Below are 25000 nucleotides of genomic sequence, written 5' to 3' on the forward strand. Positions count from 1 at the left end.
GCTCAGACGGAAGTAGCAGAGGTTGCTATTTCAATTAGCATATTTTGATAAGCTAATAAACCACCAAAGCGGATCATGTAACGTAAATCAAACAACCCAGTTTCCCTCTGATCTCTGTGTTCAATAGTTTGTGTTTAAGTGATATCTCTACTGCTGTATCTTATTGTATCTAAATGTGGCCTAAGAAAAGAAAGAATAAACATGTCAGGTCACACATACACACGAGCAACAGCAGTGGCGGCCATTACACACCCACAACAGACTAAATACAAGCACCAGCTCCATCACTTCCTGGTGTGAACTTTTCCTAATTGTTCATTGTGCTGAAGCAGGCACACTACACTACACTGCACTACACTACACTACACTGCACTACACTACACGACACGACACTACCCTACACGACACGACACTACACTGCACTACACTACACGACACGACACGACACGGCACGACACGGCACGACACGGCACGACACTGCACGGCACGGCACGGCACGGCACGGCACGGCACGGCACGGCACGGCACGACACTGCACGGCACGGCACGGCACGGCACGGCACGGCACTGCACGGCACGACACTGCACGACACGACACGACACGACACGGCACTACACGGCACTACACGGCACTACACTGCACGACACGACACGACACGACACGACACGACACTATATTATACTATAATATCATATTAGTGCATTTGTAGCTTTGTTGTTTTTTGTTGTTGTTTTAACAGAATGATGTGTCACAATCTCTGTAATATGATTTTAACACAAAGTTTCATGTTGGAAAAGTTAAGGGTTAATAATGAGATGAATCTTAACAGGAAGCTGTAGCAGGCCAGAGGATTAAAACTGTCTCACACTTCAGCTCTTCCTGTGAGTTTCAAAGAAAACCCCTAAGTGTGTGTGGTTTTGTCTTCACATAGTCGCCTACATGTATGTGTGTGTGTGTGTGTGTGTGTGTGGTCAAAGTGTCTCACTCAGTTCACACTCTACACCATGTGATAATCACGTGGCCTACATGCATGATATTATTTCTCATTTGCTGTGTTACATAATATATCACTCATGCTAAATTATTTGATATATCACTTTGAACTCCAGAAGTATTGGCACCCTTCAAGAGAATTGGTAAATTGATGGGATAAAATGTTACACAAGATGATCCCGATTTTCCCTGAGAAACTACTTAGTTCTTTCTCTAGGTAAAATAGTTATCTATAATGCATGTGGGAATTTACAGCAATACATATGTGGATTTTGGTCTTGTGTGGTAGCAGTGTGCTTCTGCAAACAAGTGTCATCTTTAATGATGTGTTCCCTTTTAATTGCTTTCAGTTTCCAGACTAAACACCAGGTTACACACAAACTCACAGGGGAAAAAGACAAATGCTTTTTAAAAATGAGTTTACCATTAAACATGGGGCTCCGTATACACTGAGAATTAAACCTAAATATTACTAAATCCATGCAGTGTGCTTTAAAAACAATCTCATTCAGCTGTGTAGAATTACATTAAAACCTACTAACGCCTGCTGCCACCTGCTGTCCCAGTGCGGTACTGCACCTCACAAATCCTCGCGAGAGCTGAAGAAAGTTCATTGTTAAATTGTTTAACTGAACAAAAAACATGTAAATAAATCATTTCAGTAGTAAATTATAAAGTCACTACTGTGTTTAAGTGTGTTTATATGTTGTGATATATTTCTGTAATTGCATCAACGTCATGTTCTCCTAATGCTTGTGAGCGTTTTAAATAACAATAATTTTCCAAGCCATTCAGTACTTCAGGAGAGGTGTTTATTCTGAATATTTGGGAGTCCTAACATCTGAGAGCCAACAATCTGCTTTAATTTGATCTGATTCATGAAGCCACACACGTGTCGTACAGATTTTCTGAAGATTATCACTGTGCTACTTTGTGCAGTGATGAAAGGTATTGAGTGGGTGGTCTCCATCCATCATCATCAGGGTAGTGATGCTGTCTTCATCACAGTGATGTGCGATTCGTTCCAAATGATGTGAATCTTTTACTCCAGATTCATTCTGGTGATAATGTCAATATATAAAAAATAAAATCTTAGAACATGGGAATTATTGCATATAAATAGTATACAATATTACAGTACATTTCAGATTTAATTATGGGGTTTAATTTATTTCTCATTTTTATGCTTTCAGTCATTAATATTATATAGTGCTGTTTTTTCTCACAATTTTTGAGTTTCAGTTTAAATTTCTGTTACACAGCTGTTCTGTTTTTTTATAGGCTAGATTTGAGGCTAGAGTTGTGTTCATGCAGGAGGTTTATTCTGACAGCAGTAAGTGAATCATTTGATGAGAAGTTGAACGAGTCTTTAAGTTTCACTTCACAGAGTCATTTGGCTTCACCAGTCACATTAGTGCTGACAAAATGAAGTCCAGACCACACAGCAAAGTGAGGAGACGTTTCCATCATCCCAGCCTGAGTCTGCTTTTCCTTTTCCTACCAGGTAAGCATTTTAATGATGGCTGTCATTTATTATTATATAACTAAATGAAAGAGGGAAATGTTCCTTTTTCCAGAGGAACAGCTCGAATCATCTGCTTTAGATTTCTCCACAAGGTGCCGAGTGACTTTAATCCTAAACACATCTACAGATTCTTTCTTCTGAATATTTCATCGTAAAGCAGAATAAAATCTTACAGAAACTATCGGTTCATTAAACTTCACCGAAAACTCCAGCATCAGCTTTCTGCTTTTCAGTCTGTGGCTTTAAAAGACAGACTGCTGAATTTACTGCAGAATATTTACATTATACATACTTATACTGTATTTATTTCTTATATATAACCTGCTGTGTGGAGATTTCTTTTTCATGCTTGTGCTGTGTTTTGAGACACTCTCATTATCAACTGAGGTTGACTCGTCCATGAGACTCACTCGCAGTGCTGTTTTCTCTTTCAGAGATCTTCAGCTCTGTTGGTGGATCTTCAGTTCAGGAGGTGATCGGTGCTGTAGGCGACTCTGCTACATTCACTACCAGTGTATCTGTTTCTGGAAATCTAATTTATAAAGGTGACACAGTTGGACAGGTGTTGAATAAACACACTGACACAAACATCAGTGAGAAGTTTATGAATCGTCTTCATTGGGTCAGTCAGAGTGGGTTCTTCGCTCTCTCAGACCTGAGAACAGATGATTCAGGACTTTACACAGTGGAGAGCATTAAAGAGCCGAAAGGAACACAGGATTATCAGTTGGAGGTGTACGGTGAGTTTAATTTCACAGATTTTAGACATAAACAGTAAAGAACCTTAAATCCTTAACTTATCAGATCGTTCATGATGTTTCTGTACAGAGAAAGTTTCAGCTCCTCAGGTGAAGAACACAGACTCCAGTCCTTCAGAGTTCTGTTCATTACTGTGTTCTGTGAGGAACGTCAGAGGACTGAAGCTGGATTTGTATGAAGACGATGTTTTATTAAATCACACCAGCAGCAGCTCCGCATCCGACACCACACTGAATCTTCATCTAGAAATAAAGAACACGGACAATCACACCTTCAGCTGTGTGGCTTCCAACCGAGTCAGTACCGAGAAAACCACGATCAACATCACACACTACTGCTCTCTGAACCCCGGTCTGAACACAGGTACGAGACGAGATGATGCTTAGATTAAACCTGTTGTAGTGGAACTTTCTCACACACACAGAGACTTTTTAAGAGATCAGACTACACAATTACAATTAAACCCACTGTGTGTAATTTTAATCAGAAGAACTGTCTCTGTAAAATGTATTTGAATGAAGCTGTGTCTGGTTTAGTGAGTGGTGTTGTTGTTGTTGTTGTTGTTATTGTCTCACATGACTAAACCCCATCCTTTATTTAAAGTGGAACTCCTGCTGGACAGAGCTAGTGATGGCAGCTTTAAATGTTTTGTTTAATGTCATTCTAATATTAAAAATGATGTTTATTGCAGATGTTGAATCAGATGTGGAGGTTCTGGGGTCGAGAACGATGTTCATTACAGTGGTGTGTGCTGTGATGTCAGTGATTGTTGTGTGTCTGTGGAAAAGGAATGGAAATGAATCCAGCTCTGGTGAATGCTGTGGTCTGAGTGGATGTAAACGTTACTGAAGTGATGTCTGTCTCTCACAGCTTTATAAATGTGTACAGTGTACTGTAGTGGACTCTGATATCTAATAAGTGTCACTGTTACTCTCAGATAAATGCACTGATCTCTCTCTCTCTCTCTCTCTCTCTCTTTTTTCTTTTTTCCAAACAGGAAATTACACGGGATTCTGTCTGTGAGGACAACAGTAGTGTATGAGCAGGTTCGTGTGCAGTGACTGCAGCAGTAGTGGAACAGAACAGAACTGAAGGATGCTTATCAGATTATGATCAGATCAAAATAAATAGAGAGAGAGAAAGAGAGAGAGAGAGAGAGAGAGAGAGAGAGAGAGAGAGAGAGCTCTAGACACTTTATTGGTACGGTTTTGTTTTTTTTTTTTGTTTTTTTTTACATAAACACAGAATCCAGAATGTAACAGTGCATGGACAAACATTTCAGCATTTTTTTTAAAGAATAGACAATACACAGTTCATTCACATTTGCATACTAATTTACATAATCACATGTGCAACTAATCATCCAGCACTATTTGAAGTACAATAATTTCGTCCTTCATGTTTAGTTCAGAATTAAAAGTTGTTGTGTTGGAACATGTTTACATAAACTGGATATTCTAACCCTACTTTCACACGAGAGCGTGACAAAGCGACAACCGATCGTTCATTTTCTCTCTGTGTGTGTGTGTGTGTGTGTGTGTGTGTGTGTGTGTGTGTGTGTGTGTGTGTGTGTGTACGAATCGGAGTCGCGATTTCAGCGATAACTGAACTGATCTTAATGTCATGCAAATCTGGTATCAAACCTTAAAGTGACAAAAGCAGTTTCCTCAAATGATTCCCTTCAGTTCTCTTCTCTTACATTTAGTTCCTACCAGCACTTAGTTCCATTTACTATTTGACACACAAATGTTAGAAAACGTGCAGTATAACCTCATGGTTTCATTTCTCCTGTCATATACGACCTCTCATTAAATGTGTAGAGATATTATGAAGGAAAATCAACCTCAGAAGATCGTTGGAGATTGTGGTGAGTGTGCGTAGCTAGTACAGTTAGCTCACTGTGCTAATCTACGTAGCCAGTGGAGCTAGTACGATGCCTAGCATGTAACGTAGCTCACACAACTGATTTTCACACTGATGACTGCGTTATTTATTTTCATTTGTTAGGTTTTGAGCTGTGTTTATATGCTACTGTTTCTAATCAAAACTAAAAACAACAACACTGGACTGAACAGAGAGAAACTACAAGCAACACAAACGTCTTGTGCTCTGTTAGACTGAACGCAGGGTAATGGCTGTTCTTCCAAATTAACAAAAAAGGTCTTTAAGTTGCAGTTGTACGGATGAAATTATGATTAAATAAAGCGGACAGCTTGGGTAGAATATAAAACATCAATAATGTTGATTGTAATAGTCATGTAAGCCTTATCACCTGTTTTTTTGTGTGTCTAAATAAACCATTTTCCATCACTAACACTGCTGAGGACTGTCATTTTGAATATTATCACGGTATAAATTCAATTATAAAAGCACTTCAGCCTACACAAACCCTCGACTGTTTCCCCATTATGAACTATCACTCATTTTCACCAGTAACTTTTTAACACTTATTTCACTTTCTAAAGGAATATAACGAACACAATAGGATTTTAGCACAAAGTCTCACTGAAAAGAAGAAAAAGTGTTGTTCCCGTTTTCAAAACCACTCGAGATGGACAGAACGTTCTCACACATCAGCTCTTCCTGTGCATTTCAAAGAAAACCCACAAGCGTGTGTGGTTTCGTCCTAACATAGTCTCCCACCCCTGTGGGTAAAATAGATCAGATTATTTCTTTTATTTATGTTTTATTACATAAAATACCACTCTAGCTCAATTATTTTAAATCTAACACTGAACCCCAACATCAGTGGCACTCTTTATGGCCCATGGTGGTATAAAATGTTAAATGAAATAAAAAAAATTCCTGGAGAAAATACTTAGCTTTGCTCTAACCAAAATAATTCCCTCAAGTATGTTTACAAAAATATTCTGTCAATAGTGTGTGGTAAAATTTACACCATTAAATATTTAACAAAAGTGTATGGAAGTGTAGTGCAGCCACATAAGAAAAAAAAAACATATCAAGAACTTGTTATTACAAGAAAAAAAACATTTAAATATTTCATAAACAAAGAAGCTAATAAATCTAGTGGCTGAGAGCGGTACTGCAGAAACCTGAAGAAACCTCACTGTTCTTAAAGTAAGATCTGACTGAGATAAAGTGTTGAAATGTGCTGAGTGTTAGACAGAGAAGTCTGATGGATCTGCGTGGAAAGAGTTGTGTTCATGCAGGAGGTTTATTCTGACAGCAGTAAGTGAATCATTTGACGAGAAGTTGAACGAGTCTTTAAGTTTCACTTCACAGAGTCATTTGGCTTCACCAGTCACATTAGTGCTGACAAAATGAAGTCCAGACCACACAGCAAAGTGAGGAGACGTTTCCATCATCCCAGCCTGAGTCTGCTTTTCCTTTTCCTACCAGGTAAGCATTTTAATGATGGCTGTCATTTATTATTATATAACTAAATGAAAGAGGGAAATGTTCCTTTTTCCAGAGGAACAGCTCGAATCATCTGCTTTAGATTTCTCCACAAGGTGCCGAGTGACTTTAATCCATGAGACTCACTCGCAGTGCTGTTTTCTCTTTCAGAGATCTTCAGCTCTGTTGGTGGATCTTCAGTTCAGGAGGTGATCGGTGCTGTAGGCGACTCTGCTACATTCACTACCAGTGTACCTGTTACTGGAACTATAAGTTATAAAGGTGGCACAGTTGGACTGGTGTTTAATAAACAGAGTGAAACAGACCAGAATGAGAAGTTTATGAATCGTCTTCATTGGGTCAGTCAGAGGGGGTTCTTCGCTCTCTCAGACCTGAGAACAGATGATTCAGGACTTTACACAGTGGTGAGCACTAAAGAGCCGAAAGGAAGACAGGATTATCAGTTGGAGGTGTACGGTGAGTTTATTTCACAGATTTTAGACATAAACAGTAAAGAACTTTAAATCCTTAACTTATCAGATCGTTCATGATGTTTCTGTACAGAGAGAGTTTCAGCTCCTCAGGTGAAGAATGCAGACTCCAGTTCTTCAGAGTTCTGTTCATTACTGTGTTCTGTGAGGAACGTCAGAGGACTGAAGCTGGATTTGTATGAAGACGATGTTTTATTAAAACACACCAGCAGCAGCTCCGCATCCGACACCACACTGAATCTTCATCTAGAAATAAAGAACACGGACAATCACACCTTCAGCTGTGTGGCTTCCAACCGAGTCAGTACCGAGAAAACCACGATCGACATCACACACTACTGCTCTCTGAACCCCGGTCTGAACACAGGTACGAGATGAGATGATGCTTAGATTAAACCTGTTGTAGTGGAACTTTCTCACACACACAGAGACTTTTTAAGAGATCAGACTACACAATTACAATTAAACCCACTGTGTGTAATTTTAATCAGAAGAACTGTCTCTGTAAAATGTATTTGAATGAAGCTGTGTCTGGTTTAGTGAGTGGTGTTGTTGTTGTTGTTGTTGTTATTGTCTCACATGACTAAACCCCATCCTTTATTTAAAGTGGAACTCCTGCTGGACAGAGCTAGTGATGGCAGCTTTAAATGTTTTGTTTAATGTCATTCTAATATTAAAAATGATGTTTATTGCAGATGTTGAATCAGATGTGGAGGTTCTGGGGTCGAGAACGATGTTCATTACAGTGGTGTGTGCTGTGATGTCAGTGATTGTTGTGTGTCTGTGGAAAAGGAATGGAAATGAATCCAGCTCTGGTGAATGCTGTGGTCTGAGTGGATGTAAACGTTACTGAAGTGATGTCTGTCTCTCACAGCTTTATAAATGTGTACAGTGTACTGTAGTGGACTCTGATATCTAATAAGTGTCACTGTTACTCTCAGATAAATGCACTGATCTCTCTCTCTCTCTCTCTCTCTCTCTTTTTTCTTTTTTCCAAACAGGAAATTACACGGGATTCTGTCTGTGAGGACAACAGTAGTGTATGAGCAGGTTCGTGTGCAGTGACTGCAGCAGTAGTGGAACAGAACAGAACTGAAGGATGCTTATCAGATTATGATCAGATCAAAATAAATAGAGAGAGAGAAAGAGAGAGAGAGAGAGAGAGAGAGAGAGAGAGAGAGAGAGAGAGCTCTAGACACTTTATTGGTACGGTTTTGTTTTTTTTTTTTGTTTTTTTTTACATAAACACAGAATCCAGAATGTAACAGTGCATGGACAAACATTTCAGCATTTTTTTTAAAGAATAGACAATACACAGTTCATTCACATTTGCATACTAATTTACATAATCACATGTGCAACTAATCATCCAGCACTATTTGAAGTACAATAATTTCGTCCTTCATGTTTAGTTCAGAATTAAAAGTTGTTGTGTTGGAACATGTTTACATAAACTGGATATTCTAACCCTACTTTCACACGAGAGCGTGACAAAGCGACAACCGATCGTTCATTTTCTCTCTGTGTGTGTGTGTGTGTGTGTGTGTGTGTGTGTGTGTGTGTGTGTGTGTGTGTACGAATCGGAGTCGCGATTTCAGCGATAACTGAACTGATCTTAATGTCATGCAAATCTGGTATCAAACCTTAAAGTGACAAAAGCAGTTTCCTCAAATGATTCCCTTCAGTTCTCTTCTCTTACATTTAGTTCCTACCAGCACTTAGTTCCATTTACTATTTGACACACAAATGTTAGAAAACGTGCAGTATAACCTCATGGTTTCATTTCTCCTGTCATATACGACCTCTCATTAAATGTGTAGAGATATTATGAAGGAAAATCAACCTCAGAAGATCGTTGGAGATTGTGGTGAGTGTGCGTAGCTAGTACAGTTAGCTCACTGTGCTAATCTACGTAGCCAGTGGAGCTAGTACGATGCCTAGCATGTAACGTAGCTCACACAACTGATTTTCACACTGATGACTGCGTTATTTATTTTCATTTGTTAGGTTTTGAGCTGTGTTTATATGCTACTGTTTCTAATCAAAACTAAAAACAACAACACTGGACTGAACAGAGAGAAACTACAAGCAACACAAACGTCTTGTGCTCTGTTAGACTGAACGCAGGGTAATGGCTGTTCTTCCAAATTAACAAAAAAGGTCTTTAAGTTGCAGTTGTACGGATGAAATTATGATTAAATAAAGCGGACAGCTTGGGTAGAATATAAAACATCAATAATGTTGATTGTAATAGTCATGTAAGCCTTATCACCTGTTTTTTTGTGTGTCTAAATAAACCATTTTCCATCACTAACACTGCTGAGGACTGTCATTTTGAATATTATCACGGTATAAATTCAATTATAAAAGCACTTCAGCCTACACAAACCCTCGACTGTTTCCCCATTATGAACTATCACTCATTTTCACCAGTAACTTTTTAACACTTATTTCACTTTCTAAAGGAATATAACGAACACAATAGGATTTTAGCACAAAGTCTCACTGAAAAGAAGAAAAAGTGTTGTTCCCGTTTTCAAAACCACTCGAGATGGACAGAACGTTCTCACACATCAGCTCTTCCTGTGCATTTCAAAGAAAACCCACAAGCGTGTGTGGTTTCGTCCTAACATAGTCTCCCACCCCTGTGGGTAAAATAGATCAGATTATTTCTTTTATTTATGTTTTATTACATAAAATACCACTCTAGCTCAATTATTTTAAATCTAACACTGAACCCCAACATCAGTGGCACTCTTTATGGCCCATGGTGGTATAAAATGTTAAATGAAATAAAAAAAATTCCTGGAGAAAATACTTAGCTTTGCTCTAACCAAAATAATTCCCTCAAGTATGTTTACAAAAATATTCTGTCAATAGTGTGTGGTAAAATTTACACCATTAAATATTTAACAAAAGTGTATGGAAGTGTAGTGCAGCCACATAAGAAAAAAAAAACATATCAAGAACTTGTTATTACAAGAAAAAAAACATTTAAATATTTCATAAACAAAGAAGCTAATAAATCTAGTGGCTGAGAGCGGTACTGCAGAAACCTGAAGAAACCTCACTGTTCTTAAAGTAAGATCTGACTGAGATAAAGTGTTGAAATGTGCTGAGTGTTAGACAGAGAAGTCTGATGGATCTGCGTGGAAAGAGTTGTGTTCATGCAGGAGGTTTATTCTGACAGCAGTAAGTGAATCATTTGACGAGAAGTTGAACGAGTCTTTAAGTTTCACTTCACAGAGTCATTTGGCTTCACCAGTCACATTAGTGCTGACAAAATGAAGTCCAGACCACACAGCAAAGTGAGGAGACGTTTCCATCATCCCAGCCTGAGTCTGCTTTTCCTTTTCCTACCAGGTAAGCATTTTAATGATGGCTGTCATTTATTATTATATAACTAAATGAAAGAGGGAAATGTTCCTTTTTCCAGAGGAACAGCTCGAATCATCTGCTTTAGATTTCTCCACAAGGTGCCGAGTGACTTTAATCCATGAGACTCACTCGCAGTGCTGTTTTCTCTTTCAGAGATCTTCAGCTCTGTTGGTGGATCTTCAGTTCAGGAGGTGATCGGTGCTGTAGGCGACTCTGCTACATTCACTACCAGTGTACCTGTTACTGGAACTATAAGTTATAAAGGTGGCACAGTTGGACTGGTGTTTAATAAACAGAGTGAAACAGACCAGAATGAGAAGTTTATGAATCGTCTTCATTGGGTCAGTCAGAGGGGGTTCTTCGCTCTCTCAGACCTGAGAACAGATGATTCAGGACTTTACACAGTGGTGAGCACTAAAGAGCCGAAAGGAAGACAGGATTATCAGTTGGAGGTGTACGGTGAGTTTATTTCACAGATTTTAGACATAAACAGTAAAGAACTTTAAATCCTTAACTTATCAGATCGTTCATGATGTTTCTGTACAGAGAGAGTTTCAGCTCCTCAGGTGAAGAATGCAGACTCCAGTTCTTCAGAGTTCTGTTCATTACTGTGTTCTGTGAGGAACGTCAGAGGACTGAAGCTGGATTTGTATGAAGACGATGTTTTATTAAAACACACCAGCAGCAGCTCCGCATCCGACACCACACTGAATCTTCATCTAGAAATAAAGAACACGGACAATCACACCTTCAGCTGTGTGGCTTCCAACCGAGTCAGTACCGAGAAAACCACGATCGACATCACACACTACTGCTCTCTGAACCCCGGTCTGAACACAGGTACGAGATGAGATGATGCTTAGATTAAACCTGTTGTAGTGGAACTTTCTCACACACACAGAGACTTTTTAAGAGATCAGACTACACAAATACAACAACAAAAAAAACCCACTGTGTCTGTAAAATGTATTTGAATGAAGCTGTGTCTGGTTTAGTGAGCGGTGTTGTTGTTGTGTTGTTGTTGTTATTGTCTCACATGACTAAACCCCATCCTTTATTTAAAGTGGAACTCCTGCTGGACAGAGCTAGTGATGGCAGCTTTAAATGTTTTGTTTAATGTCATTCTAATATTAAAAATGATGTTTATTGCAGATGTTGAATCAGATGTGGAGGTTCTGGGGTCGAGAACGATGTTCATTACAGTGGTGTGTGCTGTGATGTCAGTGATTGTTGTGTGTCTGTGGAAAAGGAATGGAAATGAATCCAGCTCTGGTGAATGCTGTGGTCTGAGTGGATGTAAACGTTACTGAAGTGATGTCTGTCTCTCACAGCTTTATAAATGTGTACAGTGTACTGTAGTGGACTCTGATATCTAATAAGTGTCACTGTTACTCTCAGATAAATGCACTGATCTCTCTCTCTCTCTCTCTCTCTCTCTTTTTTCTTTTTTCCAAACAGGAAATTACACGGGATTCTGTCTGTGAGGACAACAGTAGTGTATGAGCAGGTTCGTGTGCAGTGACTGCAGCAGTAGTGGAACAGAACAGAACTGAAGGATGCTTATCAGATTATGATCAGATCAAAATAAATAGAGAGAGAGAAAGAGAGAGAGAGAGAGAGAGAGAGAGAGAGAGAGAGAGAGAGCTCTAGACACTTTATTGGTACGGTTTTGTTTTTTTTTTTTGTTTTTTTTTACATAAACACAGAATCCAGAATGCAACAGTGCATGGACAAACATTTCAGCATTTTTTTTAAAGAATAGACAATACACAGTTCGTTCACATTTGCATACTAATTTACATAATCACATGTGCAACTAATCATCCAGCACTATTTGAAGTACAATAATTTCGTCCTTCATGTTTAGTTCAGAATTAAAAGTTGTTGTGTTGGAACATGTTTACATAAACTGGATATTCTAACCCTACTTTCACACGAGAGCGTGACAAAGCGACAACCGATTGTTCATTTTCTCTGTGTGTGTGTGTGTGTGTGTATGTGTGTGTGTGTGTGTGTGTGTACGAATCGGAGTCGCAATTTCAGCGATAACTGAACTGATCTTAATGTCATGCAAATCTGGTATCAAACCTTAAAGTGACAAAAGCAGTTTCCTCAAATGATTCCCTTCAGTTCTCTTCTCTTACATTTAGTTCCTACCAGCACTTAGTTCCATTTACTATTTGACACACAAATGTTAGAAAACGTGCAGTATAACCTCATGGTTTCATTTCTCCTGTCATATACGACCTCTCATTAAATGTGTAGAGATATTATGAAGGAAAATCAACCTCAGAAGATTGTTGGAGATTGTGGTGAGTGTGCGTAGCTAGTACAGTTAGCTCACTTTGCTAATCTACGTAGCCAGTGGAGCTAGTACGACGCCTAGCATGTAACGTAGCTCACACAACTGATTTTCACACTGATGACTGCGTTATTTATTTTCATTTGTTAGGTTTTGAGCTGTGTTTATATGCTACTGTTTCTAATCAAAACTAAAAACAACAACACTGGACTGAACAGAGAGAAACTACAAGCAACACAAACGTCTTGTGCTCTGTTAGACTGAACGCAGGGTAATGGCTGTTCTTCCAAATAAACAAAAAAGGTCTTTAAGTTGCAGTTTAATATCTTTAAGTTGCAGTTGCAGCTCTAGACCCTTTATTGGTACTTTTTTTTTTTTAACATAAAGACAGAATCCATAATGCAACACGTGCCCTGGTATAGACTTTCCCCAGGAGGCTGAGGAGTGTGATCCCCTATGATTATATGATTATATGATTATATGATTTTTGCACAAAGTTCCATTGAAAAGAAGAAAAAGTGTTGTTCCACTTTTTAAAACCACTCGAGATGGACAGAACATTCTCACACATCAGGTCTTCCTGTGCATTTCAAAGAAAACCCACAAGTGTGTGTGGTTTCGTCCTAACATAGTCTCCCACCCCTGTGGGTAAAATGGGTCAGAGCATCAGAGCACCCTGTACACCACGTGATAATCCCGCAGCCTGCACCTGAGCACTGCTTTATCATTTGCTCTATTTCTTTTCATGATATATTTTATTACATAAAATACCACTCTAGCTCAGTTATTTTAAATCTAACATTGAACTCCAACATCAGTGGCACTCTTTATGGCCCATGATGCTATAAAATTCTTTTGAAATTCAAATTTCTTGAAGAACATACTTAGCGTTGCTCTAACCAAAATAATTCCCACAAGTACATTTACAAAATTTACACCATTAAATATTTAACAGAAGTGTATGGACGTTTATTATTATTACATGAAAAGCATCTTGTTATCATCAGAATAAATCTCAAGTAGATATCTTGAGAAAATATTTCAGTATGATGAGGGAAGATTTATATCGCATGGTCGAGAACCGTACTGCATCTCACAAATCCTGTAGAAAGCTTATTGTTAGGTTGTTCAACTGAATATAAACATTGAAAATAAGTCTTTTGGTAAATGATAAAACCACACAAATGTTTAAGGGAAATTTCATTTAATTTCAGGCGTTGCTCAAAACAAACTGTAGGTCAAATCCAGTAAAAAAGATTATATTTGATCATATTAAATTGTACGTAAAATGAATAAAACACTTGAAAGTATACTCTAATAATGCTGGGTTATTTCACTTAAATTTAACTTTCTTAGTCATTAGAACTGAACCAGGTTTTTTAAAAAATCAACATCTTAACCCAACCTTAACCCACAGGTTAAAACAACCCGGTCAGTTCATACTGTACCCAGAGCTGGTTTTCTGACTTTACAGGGTAAAAACATTGTTCATTTTTAAATTGTTCAATATTAATGTAAAAAAAAACAACCAACATTTTTACATGATCAAATATTCATTTCTCACATCAGACATCAGTCTGATCTCAAAACAGCTACAACCTTAGATTTTTGTGTTGGCTTTTTGGAATGATGCATTCTTCAGCGACATTCATACATTTTACAGTTCCGTACAACATTATTTTGGCTTTTCAGAACTGAATTGAAAAGAACGTGACATTTTTGCAGCCTGCTGTAGATATGAAGATTAGAAGAGTCCTGCGCAGATGCAGCAGTATGAGGGAAAATAAAAACGTATATGAAATAGAAGATATTGAGCTGTTATTGAGTGCTGCACCGAATCTTCTTTTCACACAGCCCATTACTATATCTGTTGCAGTAAATATCGTTCCAGTTGGATATTACTGAACTGGACCAGATATTACTTGTAACCTCAGCACAGTCCTCATCAGCATAGAGATACCCAATATTATTCGGCTCATTGTTCTTCCAGTACCTAAAACACACAAAGGAGACACAGTGAACTTCAAGAAATTACAGGAAAACCTCTACACTGCCGGATTCTTTACACAAAAGTTTTAAGGTGAATTTTTTTGGATTTTCGCAGAATTGAGTGCAACAGCACCATCAGTGACACGCCCCATAGATTTGATCTCCATTTGGACTGATTTATTTTTCCACATACATCCGTTACACGTCTTCACCAGTGATTGATTATCGCAGTGATCGCAGGTGTAATGAATGTGAACAAGGGTCTCTTCAGTGTGTTTGGAAGAGAAACTAAACACAAAATAAACGCACATTGACACTTAAAAAAAATAATCTGAATGAAAGCATTACACCTTTTCTGATTATAACGTTTGGTATTTGGAGTAACCATGGCATGAAGCTGTGGAACATTACTCAACACTAACTAATATCACTAGCCATGACCTCTGATTGTTCCATACCCAGACTCCAGAGGTGTGTTATCCACCCATTTCCACTCTCCCTCCTGCTCACGATCAGTCAGTCCAATCCATACATTCAGTCCAAGTCCAGAAACAAATTGCTAAGGGTTACACAAAATGATGTTGAGTTATCTTTAAGCAAATATTGATTGATATCAGAACTCAGCTTCTTCACTAGATTCTCCTCACCTGTTCTTCTCGGCTGTTGATGATCACCAGATCTGCTCCTGTCCTTCTGCACTCATGTCTGCTCTCCTCCCAGGTCTTTTTTAAGGAGGAGACGCGGTAACAACTGGACAAGAACCTCGTCCATCCACTTGGACAAGAATCTTCAGCAGGAATACAGTCAGCGCTATCAGTAGATCTATTGATGATGTTTTGGTTAATTTGATATCTTTAGCAGTTGTAACTCACCTATTTCAGTAAGCTTCTTCTGAATTGCATCCTTCTCATATTTCAGAGCATTGTAGCTGTTCTGTAACCGGTTTCTCTCTGAAGTCACGATGTTATAACTGTTCTGTAACCGGTTTCTCTCTGAAGTCACGTTGTTATAACTGCTCTGTAACCGGTTTCTCTCTGAAGTCACGATGTTATAACTGCTCTGTAACCTGTCTCTCTCTATAGTCATGTTGTCATTACCGCTCTGTATCTGCTGCATCTCTTTGTTGTGTTTTATACACAGCAGCACGATTACAGCCAGCAGGAGAACACACAGGAACCCCAGACCCACTGAAGCCATGTTACTGCAGTTCACCTTTCTCCTTTCGCACGCACCTGCAGAACCTACAAAAGGAACACGTTTACACTTTCACTACTGCTTTTGTAGAGATCTGTGATATTTTAATGATTATGACAGACTGATAGACAGAGATAAACCACATGAAAGTGGATGGGAGAAAGAATGACTTCTTCTCTCTTAGTAAAAATTTGTTTGTTTGTTTGTTTTCAGAAATAAGGCATTATGGTATGTGCCAACATTTTTAATAAAATGATTTTCTATTAAGATTATTAATATATTATTGTATCTGCATAATACGTATGACATTTTTATTAAAAAATACTTTTTATATTAAAAAGCATTGCCTTTTTCTTCTATTTCTATTTATTTTAAATACACATCTGAATCCACCTATTAAGCGCATGTACTGTAAAGAACTATGAAAGATCTACGTACCTCTGTTGATGTTGTTAATATTCTTTAAAACACATCATTTTCTACAGGAATTTATTGACTTCAGCGATTCATTAAATAATTACATTTAGTTTTTTTTTTAATACGAAATGAGATTATTCTTAAATTTAGATTCACACGACGGCTGGACAGCATGTGGTGTGTGTTTTAAATGTACTGTATACATAAATTTGGATTTTTTTTTTTACCTGGAATCTCGGTTGTTCTGTTCAGGTAGATGTTGTCGTAGATTTCACTCTGATTAGAAGTCTTCTCGGCATCCTCCACATTCATGTAGATGCTCTCAGAATTGCCATCCTTCTCCCTCACCTCCATGGTTCTGATTAACGTTCACTCCGAATGGAAGCTCCTGCTGTCTGTCTCTCAGTTTGCTGTGGTTATATCATGTGATGCACATCTGTTTTCTTGTTTCTAATGGCCAAAGGAGCGTAAAAGAGAATATAGATAGATAGAGAGTACTTTATTGAGCCCCAAGGGGAAATTTGGTGAATATGTGCAATAGAAATATGTTTGTAATTTCTGTTCATGAAGGCTGTCCATCTAGCATGAATATTATTCTATAACAACATGTCCCCAAGTGTTTTATTCCTCTTATACCACAGGAATTTATCAGCAGTTACATTTTTTATTAATTGAAGAGAGTCCTGTCATTTTTATCCGTTTACCCTCTGTACGGCTGCATTTCTGCAGGTTTTTGTTCCGACCAAGCACGAGTCACACCTGAAGGGCGAGATTAAACAAGTGTTCTCAGGTGTGGCTTCTGAATGGTTGGAATAAAAAACTTACAGCAACACCAAGTTTTGTGGATAAGAGAGGAGACTCTGCTTGAGCATGACCCTGATCCCACACAGGCAGGGATGTAGGGAACGGGTGAAAAAAATCTGACACCATGTCTGTCTGATCAATACCAGTATCAATATGAGTATCAATATCAATATCAGTGTCAGTATCAGTATCAGGGTCAGGATCAGTATTGGTCCGATACCAACAACAACAACAACAAAAAATGGTGGATCGGATGTTGGAGAAAACATATCGGAAATCTGTAAGAAATTCCAAAGTTTAGAATCGGAAATTAAATGTATTTTTGGAACTGGAAATCTTTACATATACAGAGACTTGACTGATTAATATATTTATTATATTGGTAATGTAAGTGATGTTTGTGCAAAAAAGTTGAAGTGTGAAGTGCTTCAGTTTAAAAAAAAAAACAACAACATTTTAAAAGTAGTAGTTTTTAAAGAAAACAATACGGGATTCTATCGGCTAATACTCAGGTTTTCAGTATAGATATGGGCATCGTGTCATCTCTATATGAAACACAACTATAAACATGCATAAACATATCAAATCTCTTAAAATGTTATACCGCCTTTTTTATATAGTCTTGTATTCATATGTTTTTTTGTGTGTTTTTTTAACAGTCCTGATTACTTGGTACGGTCCTTTTTTGGTACAGTCCTTTGCTTTTGACGTTATGAAAACGTCACGTAGAAAAATGGCGGCGTAAAGCGCGTTCCCGAGCTAGCCACTGTAAGCGCGTTCACGGGAAGCTGTGAGCTGCGTAACATGCACGGGGGGAAATCGAGCTAGCTAACATTTCTGATTGACGATACATGTTCCGTTTTCAGGTAAATCCTTTATTTCATGTTTGACTTTATCTCCGTTATAGGTTACGTGCGATCGAACGGAGCGTTTTCAGGCGCGCGACGCCGTTTTCGTGTCATTGTTTACGAACACAACCGGCTAAGCTGGCTAGCCTTTAACGCTGGCAGTGTGTGTTATGAGGCCTTTGTTACTTTTCCCAACCGTTTTTGGACAAAGCCCATATCCTACTCTGTGATTGGTTACTGCTTTTACATACACACAGGGTGTCGAATGGACGCTTGGGAGTATGAAGAGCTGGCCAATCACAGCGGTGGAGGCGGGATTTGTGTAAATACGGGCGGGAAAAGGCCTAAACTAAGCCGACCACCGGTGACACTTTTATCGAAAGTGTAATTGAGATGCTGGGATTTCAGAAGTTTATTTAAATTTAATGTGTATTTAACATAAGTGTGTTTGGTTTGCAGATGTGAATGTCCTTGCATCATGGAGATTGTCAACTAACTAGTTAGCCTGTTAGCAAGCGAAACAGGTTAAGTAATAGGTTAACAGTGGAGTTAATTTCTCAGATTATCTAAAGAACATTGTTTTCAATTATTTAAACCACAGTTGCATAATTAGATATAAAAGTCTAATGAAAATATTATAAACACTGCTGAGAATATCATTCTGCTCTCACTAAATATCTATACAGTGCAAAAGTTTGTACCCCCTCTATTTTATTACTTATTATTTTAAGTAGAAATCTGTACAACACAAAACTAAAGCCGTGTCACATCATCCTAACCAGCCTAAGCGTTACAGTAACATCAGGTTATAAGTTTACATTCTCACTGACATTAATTTGGTTAATTTATTTAAATGAGCTTCATTAGAGTGTCATTAAGTTTAATTTAAAGCGGCAGTGTGCTGGGAGACAGAGGGAATCGCACTCGAGGTGAAATTTGAGTCGGAGAGAGGAGGGATACAGGCTGCGTTCACACTGACACACGCGGCGCATTTTCAGAGACTCGGCCTACGTTCATGGTACAGGCGTCTCAGATCGGATCTGACTGTCTTGATATTTGTAACCGTAAAGTGATCGATGTATCAGTCTCTAACATGATCCCGTCCCTCTCAAACACCTCACATACACACTCGCTCGAATCGATTCCCTGAATATCAAAGAAGTCACCACTCCCGCTCCACTGTTGTTGTGCTGATGCTGGATGGGGATGATAGTCGTGTTTGTTTGGAAAAGCCACGTAAATTCCGATCCCGTACTCATCCTTGTCCCTGGGCCACTTATGTCCGACAATACGAAAGTGACTCGGGTCTGATTTGAAAGTCTGTACAGTCAGATCTGTGGCACGTTAATGCAGAAGATCTGATTAGTGTCGCATCACACTGACGTTGTGAAACTGATACGCGAGTATTTGAGTGAATCATGTGCTCTGATCCTCTTCATCATCTTCTGTTCATCTCCAGTCCTTTGATAATGACTGCACCCTGGAGGAGGAGGAGGAGGAGGGTCTGGTAGATGACGAAGATGAAATTGATCAGTTTAACGATGACACCTTCGGCGCTGGAGCGATCGGTAAATCTGCCGTGTTCACACGTTTACTCTGAGATGAGCTTGTGGTGGAAATATGAAGCGAGTCTTTCGGCCCAAGTTTTATTAAATAACGAACAGAGTTAAAGAACTGCATTTATATTCTGATGTGTTCTGATATTTAAGTGCACTGCTCTTTCTCTCTCTCTCTCTCTCTCTCTCTCTCTCTCTGTCTACAGATGATGACTGGCAGGAGGAGCATGCACGACTGGCGGAGTTGGACGAGAAAGATGGGCTGCTGGGAGGTGGGGATGCGTCCCCCGTCGTCCCTCCTCCGCCCGAGAGCGTCCCTCTTCCCTCCTCTCTCCCCCCACCCCCCACTTCCTCCCTCTCTCCGCTTGGGTCTGAGGACAAGGCCGGGGACGATCTGGCCGAGTCTCTGGCTCACCTTATCCTCGACTCGGATCCGGCCATCGCAGAGGTGGGTGCAGCCGAGCTGGACAGATCCCGCCTCCCACCGTCAGCGCCGTCCAATCAGGCTTTGCCTCCGGGTTTGAGTGGCGTGTCTCGCTCGCTGCTCAGCTACCAGCAAAAACAACACCTCCTGCACAGAGGGACAGTGCCGCCGCTGCAGCAGGTACACTACGCGCGCGCACACATCCAAGCATGCGCGTGCGCACACACACACACACACACGCACGCACACTCTCCAACACTGACTTTTTTTATTTAATCAGATGAACTCGCACAGTATTTGGGAGAATAACATGGGCTTCGGTCCTGTTAGTGTTACACATGGACTCGTCACACACATGGAGGTAAAATTTGTAAATATTTTTCTTATGTTTACAATTAAATGTGTTCCTTCCTAACTTAATGCTAATGGAATAAATACTGTTATTAGTGCTGATGTAACCGTGGAAACTAGAAATAAATATAAAGTAGTTTGCTGTACGGATTTCTTTTTACTAAAACTGCTATAATGTGGTGCTATATTAATTAAAAATGAAACCGATTTATAAACGCTGTTTTAAACATATTTCTTTTATGTATAATATTTCTGTTCTCCTCTCGTAGGAATCTCCGCTGTTGTCCATGATGAAAGAGCTTCCGAAACGGATTCCTCCAATTAGCAGGGAGGAGGGGCGGGATTTATCTGAAAGGGTCCCGCCCCCTCGGGCCTCCTCGCCTGTAATTGGAAGTCCACCTGTAAGAGCGATACCTATCGGAACTCCGCCCAAACAGCCCATGAGCCACGCCCTGAATCAGCAGGTAGGTTTGGAGTTTTACAGTACAGCGTGTCTCGGTACTCATCTGATCTAATCCATTCAGAAAAGAAAATAATTACTGATCCAATCTAACGCGGCGTGTTGTTGAATTTATTCTTGATGTTTCGTCCAGATTGTAGACAGGAAGTCTCATTGTCTAACTTTTGGGGTTTTTTTTTAATTTAAAAAAAAAATTTGGCATACAATTATACAAATCCTGAGAAAGTAAATATTATAAACAGTAACAGTGTTCTGGAAATACACTTCACCCAGCACACTGCTGCTTTAAGCTTTCTAAACACTCAGTTGTGTGTATGTGTGTGTGGTTTTCTCTCTCCTCAGATCCACCATCCTACTGCGGTACATGTGAGAGCTCCAGTTCCTCACCGTTATCCTCCTCCCTTCCCCGAGCGCCTCTCGCCCAACACCCTGCTGAATATCGCCGTGAGTCACACGCACGCACACACACACACACACACACACACACACACACACGCGCGCGCACGCACGCACTCTTGTTTAAACTTCATACTCTGTGTGAGGTTTAGGGCTGCGATGATTAATCCACTGTGTTGATTATAAAACCTTATATTCATGTTAAAATATGAATGTGAAATATAATAAACATTTGACATCATAGCATTAAGTAACTTTACCTCAAAGGTGCTGTTTTATAGATTAATGAGTAGATATCGACCATTAATCGGTTTTACTGATATTTTTCCTGATATTTAAGCATTTTTCCATAATCTTATATTGGCTTTGTAATATCAGCTCCGCCAATAAATGGCGCCCTCTTGTGGGGGTTTTGAGAAGTGCGTGCAGGACCGCCGTTTATTTAACGTAACAGTCATTAATGCACAGATTAATAAAGTTGCATAAACGCTTGAAATGTAGTTTAAGCAGCTTGGCTCTAAGAAATAGAGACAAACTCACAGAGTCACGTTTACCATCTGTTTACCTCATCAAAGCTTTTAATTTCTTTTTTAAAAAGACACTTTAATAACCGTGCACTTTATTTATAATTTTGTTACTTCTTTACTTCTGTTAGAATTGTGTCCAAAACAGAAGTAAAGCAATAAATAAATCTGTTCTGTCACACTGCTAGTGATCATACACAAGCTCTCTGTGTTAAAGAAGCGATGCTGCACCTCACTGCTGGAAACTAAAGCTTTATTTATTTATGTGTAGAAATAATAGAATTTTATTTAAACATGCATTAAATGGACTGTTATTTCTCGCTCTCAGAACTCTCACCTGTGTTGTCCTCCGTTCCCGGCTGGAGTCGCTCCTGTCCTGTCTCAGATACAGCGAGCCCAACTGCTCAACTCTCAGGTAACACACCTGTCCCAAATCCATCACCCACCTCACCACCACAGTCACAATACAAAGCTTCTATTATATCTGTTATATCTTCTACAGTTTCTGTAACAGACCTGCCTTGTGATGTCACATCAAACTAAACGAAATAAAATATCTCATCTCTCTCTCTCTCTCTCTCTCTCTCTCTCTCTCTCTCTCTCTCTCTCTCTCTCTCTCTCTCCATCTCCTGTGTCTCCTCCAGGTGGGTCCGTTCCCTCGGGGTCCTGGTCCCGCTCCACCCATGCTGCCCGGTGCTGCTGGAGGCTTTAGGCCTTATTTTGGGCAGCCGCCTCCTCCTCCTAGAGTGGGCCCTCACGGCCCTCATCCTAGCCACGCCCCGATCCGCCACAACACCACCCACCTCCACCCCCAGCACCGCAGGATGCTCACGCAGAGGATGCAGAGCAGAGAGTGTGTTTATATGTGACCTACTTACTACAGTGTAAAAACAATCTGTCCTGTTAAACATCTAGTCAGCATTTACACAGAAATGTGATGGGCGTGGCCTTGAACCTTTACCTGAGATTTAGCCCCGCCTACTTTACATAGAAACAGGAGACTGTGAGTTCGGATTGTAGCAACAGGAACCGGTTTAGAGATTACTGAGACATGTTTTTGTTTTCTCTCTCTCTCTCTCTCTCTCTCTCTCTCTCTCTCTCTCTCTCTCTCTCTCTCAGTGTTGGAGCGAGAGGTGGAGGTGGGGACAGGAGGATCAGGGACCCCTACAGTAATCTGATGACCCAGAAGGAGAAGGACTGGGTGGCCCGCATTCAGATGATGCAGCTGCAGAGCACTGACCCTTACCTGGATGACTACTACTACCAGGTACACACACACACACACACACTAATTCTAGGGCTCTAGTTTTGACCCGACCTTTAACCTTTATCCTTTGATCTTTAATGTGAACATTTAGAATTATTATGAAAAGATGGAGAAGCGTCAGGAGCGAGACCGAGACAGCAGCAGGAAGGAGCACACCACCAAACTCATCACGCCTCAGGTGGCCAAGCTCGAGCACACCTATCGCCCAGGTAAATATTCTCTCTCTCTCACACACACACACACACACACAATTCTCTCTTAATGCATTCTGACTTTTAGATGAGCGGGTGTAGCGGAGCCTGTTTCTTTTCCATATTATGTAAAATTATGAGGTGTTTTGCTGTAAATGTGTGTCTCACTGACACTGGGCATTAATACAAATAGAGATCTGTACAATAATCTCTCTCTCTCTCTCTCTCTCTGTGTGTGTGTGTGTGTGTGTGTGTGTGTGTGTGTGTGTGTGTGTGTGTGTGTGTACAGTGCAGTTTGCCGGTTCTCTGGGTAAACTCACCGTGTCCAGCGTGAACAATCCGAGGAAGATGATCGATGCTGTGGTGACGAGTCGCTCCGATGATGAGGTCCGAGCTTTTACATCTCGCTCATTAACTGTGTGTGTGTGTGTGTGTGTGTGTGTGTGTGTGTGTGTGTGTACGCTCAGTTTGGTCTCTTGAACTTAATCGAATGCACTGATTGGATTTGTTCAGGAGAAGAGAGAGAAACAGGTGTGGAATAAGAGACGGCAGATCCTCTACACGGTGGAGAAGGTGAGCGGAGTTCAAACCGCAGCTTTGAATTTACATATTCGGATGATTGAGACCACATGATTAACATATCAGCGCCTCCATAGAAACATTTTTTTTCATTTTCTTAAGCGTTTTGGCCTCTTTCTGCTTGTAGCCTGATGTAGGGACCATGTCCTGTCACTAGGGGGCAGAATCAGTCTCAGATTTCCACCTCATTAGCATGATCGCTGTTAAATCACCCCGACAAAATAATATTAATGACTCTTGTTTGGATTTCGATGTATATAAATGAATGTTTTCACTTCACGTATTTTCGCACAGTATGAATGTGAACGCTTGCTTAGTGTCATGAATAATAATTCGTAAGTCACGTCGTTGTCCAATATCACGCCTGTGTTTATCCTACTGATTTCTGAAAGGGCGGAGCTTCATATTTCAGCACAAAACATTCAGAAATCTTTAAGCAGTCTGCAGGTATGAGATGGGTTTTGGTGTGGATAGTTTATCTGTGCTTGAATGTGTGTGTGTGTGTGTGTGTGTGTGTGTGTGTGTGTGTGTGTGTGTGTGTGTGTGTGTAGATGTACAGTCTTCTGCTGGAGGTGCAGGACTTTGAGAAGAAATTTATCCAAACCCCAGAGGAGGAGAGAGAAGCTCTGCTGGAGCAGCACAAGTCCAACACACTGCAGCTGTACAACTCTCTGCGAGAGAAGGAGTGGGACGACAGGTGAGGAGTCGAGTCAACATCATCTCTCTATCACTACAAGTCCTGGATTAATATCGTCTACTGTGTGTGTGTGTAGAGTGAGTGATGAGCAGTGTCTGATGATCATGTCGGTGCGTAAAGGGAAACGCCTCGTTGCTAGGCTCCTCCCATTCCTAACTTCATCCCAAGCTGCTGCCATCGTCATGGGAATCGCCCGCAACCTTCCTGCTCTGGCCAAGAAGGACCGGCAGGACCAGGTAACCACGCCCACTTTCAATGACATCACGGCACCTCTGGTCTAGTTTTTCCTGTCTATGATCTTTACACACTGTTACACCAACACCACGTTGCTTTAAGCAGGCAAATGCCATACACACTGTTAGCCCTGCCCATACTGTTAGCCCCACCCACAAAACTCCATGCATGGCACAAATGAAAAAAGAACTGACAGCCTTGAGATGGTGAGTGAAAGATGAAAGTGCGCCTCATAAACACGGTGTGTGCCAAACGTTCCA

At 40.0% G+C, this 25000-nt stretch overlaps 5 protein-coding genes across 6 annotated transcripts in view; 4 read left to right on the forward strand and 1 right to left on the reverse strand.

Moving 5' to 3' along the window:
* Positions 1 to 2259: 2259 nt before the first annotated feature.
* Positions 2260 to 5593, forward strand: LOC128604361 (uncharacterized). The gene is made up of 4 exons (XM_053619457.1): positions 2260 to 2498; positions 2954 to 3259; positions 3348 to 3641; positions 4276 to 5593. The coding sequence occupies exons 1-4, from the start codon at positions 2420 to 2422 to the stop codon at positions 4299 to 4301; spliced, it is 705 nt and encodes a 234-aa protein (XP_053475432.1). The 5' UTR covers positions 2260 to 2419; the 3' UTR covers positions 4302 to 5593.
* Positions 5594 to 6410: 817 nt separating this feature from the next.
* Positions 6411 to 9444, forward strand: LOC128604359 (uncharacterized). Its single transcript, XM_053619454.1, has 4 exons — positions 6411 to 6641; positions 6810 to 7115; positions 7203 to 7496; positions 8131 to 9444. Exons 1-4 carry the CDS (start codon positions 6563 to 6565, stop codon positions 8154 to 8156), a joined length of 705 nt encoding a protein of 234 aa, XP_053475429.1. The 5' UTR covers positions 6411 to 6562; the 3' UTR covers positions 8157 to 9444.
* Positions 9445 to 10259: 815 nt separating this feature from the next.
* LOC128604360 (uncharacterized) lies at positions 10260 to 15759 on the forward strand. 2 transcript variants are annotated; one of them, XM_053619456.1, is made up of 5 exons: positions 10260 to 10492; positions 10661 to 10966; positions 11054 to 11347; positions 11966 to 12014; positions 15519 to 15759. In XM_053619456.1, exons 1-4 carry the CDS (start codon positions 10414 to 10416, stop codon positions 11989 to 11991), a joined length of 705 nt encoding a protein of 234 aa, XP_053475431.1. In that variant the 5' UTR covers positions 10260 to 10413; the 3' UTR covers positions 11992 to 12014; positions 15519 to 15759. The 2 variants fall into 2 exon arrangements, with proteins under 2 accessions (XP_053475431.1, XP_053475430.1); XM_053619455.1 differs by lacking the exon at positions 15519 to 15759 and having other exon boundaries at positions 11966 to 13596.
* On the reverse strand, positions 13597 to 16763 carry LOC128604057 (C-type lectin domain family 4 member M-like). The gene is made up of 5 exons (XM_053618829.1): positions 16637 to 16763; positions 15671 to 16039; positions 15446 to 15585; positions 15257 to 15357; positions 13597 to 14802 (listed from the first exon to the last, which is right to left on the reverse strand). The coding sequence occupies exons 1-5, from the start codon at positions 16761 to 16763 to the stop codon at positions 14628 to 14630; spliced, it is 912 nt and encodes a 303-aa protein (XP_053474804.1). The 3' UTR covers positions 13597 to 14627.
* Positions 16764 to 17945: 1182 nt separating this feature from the next.
* Positions 17946 to 25000, forward strand: part of patl1 (PAT1 homolog 1, processing body mRNA decay factor) — an 8865-nt gene continuing 1810 nt past the window's right edge. Inside the window, exons 1-14 of the mRNA XM_053619544.1 lie at positions 17946 to 18079; positions 19521 to 19629; positions 19824 to 20221; positions 20322 to 20402; positions 20662 to 20856; positions 21195 to 21296; positions 22101 to 22187; positions 22417 to 22625; positions 22892 to 23039; positions 23131 to 23248; positions 23520 to 23617; positions 23744 to 23803; positions 24361 to 24506; positions 24583 to 24742. Coding sequence (XP_053475519.1) covers positions 18065 to 18079; positions 19521 to 19629; positions 19824 to 20221; positions 20322 to 20402; positions 20662 to 20856; positions 21195 to 21296; positions 22101 to 22187; positions 22417 to 22625; positions 22892 to 23039; positions 23131 to 23248; positions 23520 to 23617; positions 23744 to 23803; positions 24361 to 24506; positions 24583 to 24742 — 1926 coding nt within the window. The 5' untranslated portion in view covers positions 17946 to 18064. The remainder of the gene's footprint in view (positions 18080 to 19520; positions 19630 to 19823; positions 20222 to 20321; positions 20403 to 20661; positions 20857 to 21194; positions 21297 to 22100; positions 22188 to 22416; positions 22626 to 22891; positions 23040 to 23130; positions 23249 to 23519; positions 23618 to 23743; positions 23804 to 24360; positions 24507 to 24582; positions 24743 to 25000) is intronic.

The sequence above is a fragment of the Ictalurus furcatus genome, chromosome 29 (genome assembly GCF_023375685.1).
Source record: "Ictalurus furcatus strain D&B chromosome 29, Billie_1.0, whole genome shotgun sequence".
Classification (NCBI taxonomy): domain Eukaryota; kingdom Metazoa; phylum Chordata; class Actinopteri; order Siluriformes; family Ictaluridae; genus Ictalurus; species Ictalurus furcatus.

Bases quoted from the DNA above. Each gene is read 5' to 3' on its own strand.
- LOC128604361 (XM_053619457.1), top strand. From the start codon at position 2,420: ATGAAGTCCAGACCACACAGCAAAGTGAGGAGACGTTTCCATCATCCC. The intron at 2,499-2,953 runs GTAAGCATTTTA...TTTCTCTTTCAG, and splicing joins GCTTTTCCTTTTCCTACCAG to AGATCTTCAGCTCTGTTGGT. The intron at 3,260-3,347 runs GTGAGTTTAATT...GTTTCTGTACAG, and splicing joins TTATCAGTTGGAGGTGTACG to AGAAAGTTTCAGCTCCTCAG.
- LOC128604359 (XM_053619454.1), top strand. From the start codon at position 6,563: ATGAAGTCCAGACCACACAGCAAAGTGAGGAGACGTTTCCATCATCCC. The intron at 6,642-6,809 runs GTAAGCATTTTA...TTTCTCTTTCAG, and splicing joins GCTTTTCCTTTTCCTACCAG to AGATCTTCAGCTCTGTTGGT. The intron at 7,116-7,202 runs GTGAGTTTATTT...GTTTCTGTACAG, and splicing joins TTATCAGTTGGAGGTGTACG to AGAGAGTTTCAGCTCCTCAG.
- LOC128604360 (XM_053619456.1), top strand. From the start codon at position 10,414: ATGAAGTCCAGACCACACAGCAAAGTGAGGAGACGTTTCCATCATCCC. The intron at 10,493-10,660 runs GTAAGCATTTTA...TTTCTCTTTCAG, and splicing joins GCTTTTCCTTTTCCTACCAG to AGATCTTCAGCTCTGTTGGT. The intron at 11,348-11,965 runs GTACGAGATGAG...TTTTCCAAACAG, and splicing joins GAACCCCGGTCTGAACACAG to GAAATTACACGGGATTCTGT.
- LOC128604057 (XM_053618829.1), bottom strand. From the start codon at position 16,763: ATGGAGGTGAGGGAGAAGGATGGCAATTCTGAGAGCATCTACATGAAT. The intron at 15,586-15,670 runs GTGAGTTACAAC...TTCCTGCTGAAG, and splicing joins GAAGAAGCTTACTGAAATAG to ATTCTTGTCCAAGTGGATGG. The intron at 15,358-15,445 runs GTGAGGAGAATC...TGTAACCCTTAG, and splicing joins TCAACAGCCGAGAAGAACAG to CAATTTGTTTCTGGACTTGG.